The sequence below is a fragment of the Electrophorus electricus genome, chromosome 3, assembly GCF_041902795.1.
Source record: "Electrophorus electricus isolate QZ-2024a chromosome 3, ASM4190279v1, whole genome shotgun sequence".
Classification (NCBI taxonomy): Eukaryota; Metazoa; Chordata; class Actinopteri; order Gymnotiformes; family Gymnotidae; genus Electrophorus; species Electrophorus electricus.
In genome coordinates, this window is record NC_137499.1 from 10,561,908 (window position 1) to 10,570,000 (window position 8,093).

General features: G+C 49.1%; 2 protein-coding genes across 4 annotated transcripts in view; both read left to right on the plus strand.

Annotated features, from left to right (window-relative positions):
- Window positions 1-5,937, plus strand: dnpep (aspartyl aminopeptidase). Of its 3 annotated transcripts, XM_081710217.1 has the most exons (16): window positions 1-100; window positions 205-375; window positions 654-743; window positions 1,115-1,203; window positions 1,346-1,459; window positions 2,331-2,456; window positions 2,547-2,671; window positions 2,757-2,841; window positions 2,924-3,031; window positions 3,164-3,241; window positions 3,338-3,418; window positions 3,641-3,822; window positions 4,130-4,169; window positions 4,251-4,352; window positions 5,358-5,525; window positions 5,744-5,937. In XM_081710217.1, the coding sequence occupies exons 3-16, from the start codon at window positions 662-664 to the stop codon at window positions 5,792-5,794; spliced, it is 1,431 nt and encodes a 476-aa protein (XP_081566343.1). In that variant the 5' UTR covers window positions 1-100; window positions 205-375; window positions 654-661; the 3' UTR covers window positions 5,795-5,937. The 3 variants fall into 3 exon arrangements, with proteins under 3 accessions (XP_081566343.1, XP_081566342.1, XP_081566344.1); XM_081710216.1 differs by having other exon boundaries at window positions 37-375; XM_081710218.1 differs by having other exon boundaries at window positions 39-375; window positions 3,641-3,801.
- A 135-nt stretch (window positions 5,938-6,072) lies between these two features.
- Window positions 6,073-8,093, plus strand: part of ptprnb (protein tyrosine phosphatase receptor type Nb) — a 20,343-nt gene continuing 18,322 nt past the window's right edge. The window contains exon 1 of the mRNA XM_035526411.2: window positions 6,073-6,336. Coding sequence (XP_035382304.2) covers window positions 6,264-6,336 — 73 coding nt within the window. The 5' untranslated portion in view covers window positions 6,073-6,263. The remainder of the gene's footprint in view (window positions 6,337-8,093) is intronic.

An 8,093-nucleotide genomic window follows, 5' to 3' on the forward strand; every position in this document is an offset into this window, starting at 1 on the left:
AATATTGTGGGCGTATTAGATGCTGCACTTACTCCAGTAAACACGAGGCTGCTGCTCTGGATAGAATCTGTTCTGATGCATCATGGTTTAACAGAACATGGTTTGTGGTTTGCAGACAGATAACAGTGAACGTTTCTCTCCCATCCTTCAAGCTCTAGCCCAAAGAAAACTGTCTCTTTCTTTTTTTTTTTTTTTGCAAACTAGCTAGAAAATCAAACGTATGTGTGCCGTTGCTGTAGGACCTCCAGACACTAGAGGGCAGAGGTTTGCCTGTCTGGTGACGAAGCTGCATACCGAGCTACTTATATGTCGAGCGGACTTCCCGGTTTCACGCGACTGTCCGGGGTTGTAAATCTGTGCGGTGCGTTTCTGCAGGTGAGTTTGTAAAAGCTGGCGCTCCTATCACAACCCTAACACGAGACTTTAAATAAGATTTCGTGTCCAGCAGAGGCGCGAGCTTGGTTGACTTTAACCACATTAGCGGGCGCTGGCTAATGTCTGTACATGCTCCATAACGCTCAGATGTGCTCATATTTGACATTTCTGACCATTCAGCAGTCAGTGAACATTTCTCACACTCGGACAGTGTGGGCGGGTCGCTCGTTTGCTGGCTTTCTAACCCGAGTAACACTACTTCTGTGCTCTGTTCTCAGTCCTGGCCATGAAGACGTCCAGGGACGCTGTCCAGGCTGCTGCCAGGGAACTGCTCAACTTCATCAGCCGCGGAGTGTCGCCCTATCATGGTAAGAGCTGAAGGGGGTTACAGCTGGACTACGCATCACCTCCCCTCATGCCAAACACAATGCTTCTAAATGCTTCGCTCTACATGCCAGTGGACACTGTGTTTGTTTAAAGATATGTAGAAGTTTCCAGACTGCCTTAGAAGAATCAGATATTTGTATTGTGGACATTGTCTCTGATGAACCATTTGGTATTCCTGAAGACTTGGTCATTTCCTGATATGTGGCACAGCTGGTTGTCTTGGGAGGGATTAATTACAGATTCAAATACATCAGTCTTCTACTGATCTCTCTCTCTCTCTCTCTCTCTCTCTCTCTGTGTATCTTTCTTTAACTCCCTGCCCGCATTCTTTTTTTTCTTTTTTTTTTTGTAGTGGTGGAAGAGTGCAAGACTCGGCTTTTAAAAGCAGGATTTACAGAGCTGAAAGAGTCTGATCACTGGGAAATCAAACCAGCAAACAAGGTGTGTGCGCCTTTAGAACTATGCCCTGTACACATTAATAAATACCATACTGATCCATCTGATAACGCACGTCTCACCACTTTTGGTCGTGAAGCGCTTGTTCCTCTTTGACCTTTGGCCTTTTTGTTTCTGCTTCCTATAGTATTTTGTGACCCGGAACTACTCCACCATCATTGCCTTTGCGGTTGGTGGCCTGTACCAACCAGGAAATGGTTTCTCCATGATTGGAGCCCACACAGACAGCCCCTGTCTGAAGGTGAGACAGCCTACAGCACACAGACAGCCCCAGTCTGAGGGTGAGACAGCCTACAGCACACAGACAGCCCCAGTCTGAGGGTGAGACAGCCTACAGCACACAGACAGCCCCAGTCTGAGGGTGAGACAGCCTACAGCACACAGACAGCCCCAGTCTGAGGGTGAGACAGCCTACAGCACACAGACAGCCCCAGTCTGAGGGTGAGACAGCCTACAGCACACAGACAGCCCCAGTCTGAGGGTGAGACAGCCTACAGCACACAGACAGCCCCAGTCTGAGGGTGAGACAGCCTACAGCACACAGACAGCCCCAGTCTGAGGGTGAGACAGCCTACAGCACACAGACAGCCCCAGTCTGAGGGTGAGACAGCCTACAGCACACAGACAGCCCCAGTCTGAGGGTGAGACAGCCTACAGCACACAGACAGCCCCAGTCTGAGGGTGAGACAGCCTACAGCACACAGACAGCCCCAGTCTGAGGGTGAGACAGCCTACAGCACACAGACAGCCCCAGTCTGAGGGTGAGACAGCCTACAGCACACAGACAGCCCCAGTCTGAGGGTGAGACAGCCTACAGCACACAGACAGCCCCAGTCTGAGGGTGAGACAGCCTACAGCACACAGACAGCCCCAGTCTGAGGGTGAGACAGCCTACAGCACACAGACAGCCCCAGTCTGAGGGTGAGACAGCCTACAGCACACAGACAGCCCCAGTCTGAGGGTGAGACAGCCTACAGCACACAGACAGCCCCAGTCTGAGGGTGTTGCCTATAGTCAATATATATCCTGTTAGTGTCACCTGTGAGAGGGGGAGTGGAGGAAGACTGCTGAAGTGTGTGTGTGTGTGTGTGTGTGTGTGCTCGCGCGCGCAGGTAAAGCCCCGCTCCAGAAAGACGAGGCTGGGCTGTCTGCAGGTCGGTGTGGAATGCTATGGCGGAGGAATCTGGAGCACCTGGTTTGATCGGGATCTGACTGTGGCTGGTCGTGTCATGGTCAAGGTACAGCCTCTGATGGGGCACATCTCACACTAGGTTATAAGCTCATAAACACATCCAAACATGTTTAATGGTGTGTGTGTGTTTGTTTAGAGTGGCGGTAAGCTGGTACATCGTCTTGTACACATCCAGCGTCCCATTCTGCGGATCCCTCACTTGGCCATTCACCTTCAGAGGGACATCAATGACTCGTTTGGCCCCAACAAGGAGAACCACCTGTGAGTAGAGGGCTGGGGGCAGGCGGCATGTGGGGGATGTGTGAGACGGTGGATCACTCTGCGTGTGTGTGTGATTTTGGCTCAGGGTGCCTCTCCTGGCCACTGTGGTTCAGGAGGAGTTGGAGACAGGCTCTACTGTTTCTGGAGATGCTTCAACCACAACAACTACAGTAGGACCCCCCACCCCCCTTAAATGTTCCACTCCAATGTTGCTGTGGGTACACAGCCTGGTCTCCATGTGTTTCTTCCTAGACGGAGAAGCACCACCCAGCACTGGTGCGCCTGCTCTGTGCAGATCTGGGCCTGGAGCCTGATGCCCTGCTGGACTTTGAGCTCTGCCTGGCAGACACGCAGCCTGGGGTGGGTGCAGGGTCTGCCTGCCTGGGGCGTGTCTGGAGGGGTAAATGATCACGGGCCATGACATCATATTCAGGTGTGTGTGTGTGTGTGTGTGTGTGTGTGTGTGTGTGTGTGTGTGCGCGCACTTCACAGGTCCTAGGTGGTGTGTATGAGGAGTTCATCTTTTCTCCTCGTCTCGACAACCTTCACAGCTCCTACTGTGCTCTGACGGTGTGTTTAACGTCTTTAGTTTCTTCCGAGCTCTCGGCATACAGCTTTTCTGTCTGAGCGTTAAGCTCTGTTACGGTGTGTCCACATCTCTTCCAGGCCCTGATAGACTCCAGCACAAGTGCCTCTCTGTCCGCAGAGACCAACATCCGTATGATCACCCTATATGACAACGAAGAGGTATTTTAATTCGTTTGTTTCGTTTTAGACTTTATATTAAAACTTGGGTCATTTCGCAGAACGTGTGTTAGTGTCATGTGATTGTTGTGTTTCAGTTGGTCATGGCATCTTTGAGATCTGCAATAATGTTTTCAGTCAGCACAGTTTTTCTGTGGAATCAAGTAGAGAACCAAATGTTAATTCGGTGTTTGATTCTCTGTCTACCTTCCCCTTGACCTGCAGGTGGGGTCAGAGAGCGCTCAGGGTGCACAATCGAACCTGACGGAGATGATTCTACAGCGCCTGGCGGCCGGCTCTAGCAACCCGACCGCCTTGCAGGAGGCCATGCCCCTCTCCTTCATGATCAGTGCTGACATGGCCCACGCCCTGCACCCCAACTATCAGTCAGTCGCTATGGGAACCCGGTGCATCACAGAAACATGTTGAACATGGCAATAGAAAGTCAGGGTTGGGTAGAAGCTCTGATCTCTCCAGCCATGAATGTTTAATCTCAGATGTGTGTTCTCGCCTGTGGGATTAATAATCTGCCCATCTCATTGCACAAATGTGTGGGTTATAAAAGAATCATAACTAAGTATTACACACATTCACAGTACGTAATGACAGGATATCGAAGGAAATGAGGGAGACGTGAAAGGAAGTGATTCTGCGGTCTGCACAGGAACACAGCCCCTGGGTTGTAATGTTTTCATTATGTTTATTGCCACACAGAGAGAAACATGAGGAGAATCACAGACCAGCTTTCCATAAGGTGTGAACATCTCCTCCATCCCCCCCCACACACACACGTGTCATTTTGCCTTTCATGCTGATTTGATCTCTTGTGGTCCAGGGTCCAGTCATAAAGTTTAACAGTAACCAGCGATATGCCTCCACTGCTGTAACTGCCTCCATCCTACGGGAGATCGCAGGGAGGGTGGAGGTGCCTCTTCAGGTACTTTTATTAATAATAATAATAATAATAATAATAATATTATGCTATATTTATCTAGCACTTCTCTCAAACTCAAGGGCGCTTTACAAACAGAACTCTGCTTTTATAATCATCTCACACAATGCAGCAGCCTGTTTGCGCACATTGTACTCTCAATCAGAAACACACATGTATACATACATATACATACCAATGTGTACATGTTTTATACCCTTCTGTCCAGCTCCACCTCACTCTGGTCCTCGCGAGGTGAGAGGGGGGCTAGTGTTCAATGTGATGGTGCTGTTCTCAATTTTGTGAGCAACGTAGTGCCTTGTACAGAATGTAAAGATACATGGTCAGAAACAGACTTGCTCTGGTCAAGACAGAAGGTCTGGGATTTGACTTTAGTAATTTTCTAGATCTGTATGTAACAGAGAGAGTGTGGAAAATATTGGTGTTTCCAGACTATTCTGTTTTGTAAAATATAAACTTCAGAATTTTTAAATTGATCATCTGGCCCTGGTCTGCAGTCTGCGTCCCCTGTGCGGAAATTCCAGCCTGCCGGCAGGCCCTGGTCTGCATCCTGCTTCTGGTTCCCTCCTCCACCCTCATGGTCTCAGTATGTGGTGGGCTTTCAGCCAACTCCTCCAGTCAGAACAGGACATGCTGACTTTCTCTTACGTATACAGAACACTTCACTCTTCCTTGCAGTGTAAAAAAAGCAGTGTAAACACACTCAGTTCTAAAGTGAAATATGTTTCTCATTGTCTGTTAAAATCATAACATACTGTGTCTTAAATGACACAGTAAAGAACAGGTTTGACAGTCCTGCCCCACTGAGTCCCGCCGCTTACAGAGACATGCACCTGCAGCTACGCTCCTCACACGCCACCAGATCAGTTTCAACAGTGCGTTCACAAAGGCCTCTAGCCCCTTCTGGAAGGATGAAAAAAGAATATCGAAATAAACAGTTAAGAAGTGACCACTTTAAGACTGATGAGTCACTTGTCTCATGTGTCTCAGGACGTGATGGTGCGGAACGACTGTCCTTGCGGGACGACCATCGGGCCTATCCTGGCAGCCAAGCTCGGCATCCCGGTGCTGGACCTCGGCGCGCCACAGCTAGCCATGCACTCCATCAGGGAGATGTGCTGCACCTCGGGGGTGCTCCACACCACCACCCTCTTCAAGGTCACGCTCGCGTCCTGCATCCTGGCAGCTCTGTGCCAGACTGGTTTAAGTGGGAGAGTGTTTGGGCTGTGGTTCCTCTCAAATTTTTTTTTTTACCAGTTCAGCCTTTCAAAGGGGGCAGCGCATGTCATTCCTAACCTTACACAATGGCGTTCACTAATGTTTCAGGGTGGGGTAGTGTTGCCGATATATTGAATGCCCCTCTCCCTCTTCTGCAGGGCTTCTTTGAACAATTCCCGGCTGTGAGGAGGCTGGTGGTGGTGGACTAGACATCATATGTTGATCAGGCGGCCAGAGGCGCGTGAGGTCTGTTTCCTTCTCGCGCTGGTGCCTTCGAAGCCATCAGCGCGGGAGCGACCCTGCTGAGCCTCTGGAGTGTGTTTTAAGTGCGACAATAAATCAGTTAATTGCGCCCGTGTTCCCACTTTCTCGTCTCCTGTGTTGTTGGGTTTTTTTTTTTTGGTGTCGTGGCGCATCGTGACGTGGATTTGGTCCCGCATGACAGAATCACGGCGGAGAAACGACTGATCCATGTTTCCGCGTGCCGGGTTTTCTCTCCGTCCGCCTTACTCCTCCCTCTCTCGCGCGCCGCACCTCGCCTCTTTTCGTGCGCGCTCGGGCTCCGCGCAGTGTCCGCGCAACCCCTTGTTCCTGGAGACCGGCGCTACATCGGTTAGAGATGTCGGTGTAAAGGTGTGGTAAGGCGAGAAACCGACGGCGCGTTCCCACGGAGCGATCATGACCTCGCGACTCTGGATGCTCGTGGGTGTGATGACTGCGTGTTACCGGCTCGGCAGCCCTAGCAGATACGGTACGTCACGGACAGGCCGCGCACTTAATGAACGCGCTACAGGTGGAAACTAGTGTTTAGAGTTCGAGTTCAAGGGGTTTGTGTAAGTGCGGTGTGTTGGGGGGGGGGTTTGTGTGGTTTGATTCTGACAGTAAAGCCCTGGAGCTGCTGAGACAATTATTTCAGTTTTTATTTGTTTTACACTTTCGAATATTTTGTCTTCGTATTGTTTATTCTATATATATATATATATATATATATATATAAACGTGTGTGTAATTAGCAAAAACATCGCCTTTCACCAGTTGATGCCTTAGTTATGCTCCTGCTCCTCCAGCTGTTGTAGGTGCAATCTTAATTATATCCTGGAACTTCTGTGTTCCGTGTTAAAATAATTTCACCAGTCCAATATTCGGCGACGTGATGTCGCACGGCTCAAGTGAAGCAGCGATGCTCGATGTCGGAAGGATTCGTGAAATCCGCAGAAACAGCGCCAGTGGGGCAGGACACTAGCTCGGGCTCTATACCGGCGGCGTTGGAGCGTTTCTGTGTCGGAGATCTAACCGTCAACGATACTTTACAAATCTGATAGACCACAGCGCTAATGATGCGCTACTGCTCGTATCAGACTTGCTGACCCCGCTGGTTCAACAGTGGTGGAACAGAAACATGTTTAATGAGTCTTTACTGCAGATCGGAGCTGTGCGCGCACACCATGACTCACCCGTGCAGGGACGCGTGCCCCGCAGACCGCGCTAGTCCTGCCGCGCGTGTGCGCTGGTCCACGTCAACTGGGTTCCGTTTACGAAAACATTTAGAATATTGTGGCATTAGGTCAACAACTTTAAACTTTAGTTGCAGCTGTGAAGACTTGTTGTATAGAGAAGCTTGCAGTTTATATCTGCTATTTGTAGATATTTTTAGAAAATATACGACGTTTTAAAGTGCAGTACGGGTATACTGAAATATGCTCGTGCTCCGTAGAGCTGTGAACACCAGTATGGTTGGTGTCGTCTCTCGAGAGCGCAGCGGCGTGCAGGTTTATTTCAGCACCACGGACAGGGCCTACGCACGCGCATCTGGCCTGTTTAGAGATGTCGCTCGTTTATCTCCCGGCTGTGTGAAACCCCGTTAAGTATTTAATTTCAAACGTAAACACTAATCACACGCTTTACTGTAAACACTTATACATTAAACAGCGTTTAGGTGTGCGGTTAGACAGTGAAGTCCGCCTGACTCGACTGATTTATCATCCAACCTCCATCAACAGCCAGTGTCTGATCACTTTTGGTTGGATATTTTTTGACGGAAGAACACTTTCCACCTAGTAGTGACACGGACGTGTATAAACACTTATATCACGCCGTTATGGTCAGAGTCCAGTACCGTGACAATAGCTGGGCTGCAGTCACTAAATGTTCATGTTAACATGCACGTTTGACATGTGTGTGTGTGTCAAGACTGGTGTTTCTAATCATGGATGATACATGTGCGTTAAGGCCAGTGGCATGTTTGTGGGTTATTTTGTAGGAGAGGGAGTGTGGGTGCGTGTATATACACTATAAAACCATACAAGCCCAGTCAGCTGATTACTGATGTGATCACTTAGGTGACTATAGAAGATATTTTTGTTATTTCAAGATGAAGCAAATATTTTGCACTCAAAATTCTTTTTGTCAGTTTCTGTGTTCTGCATCCACTTCCTCATAATAACTATAGTGTATAAACATCAATACATTTAAAATATGTTTGTGTGACTAATACCTAAATCTGATGTT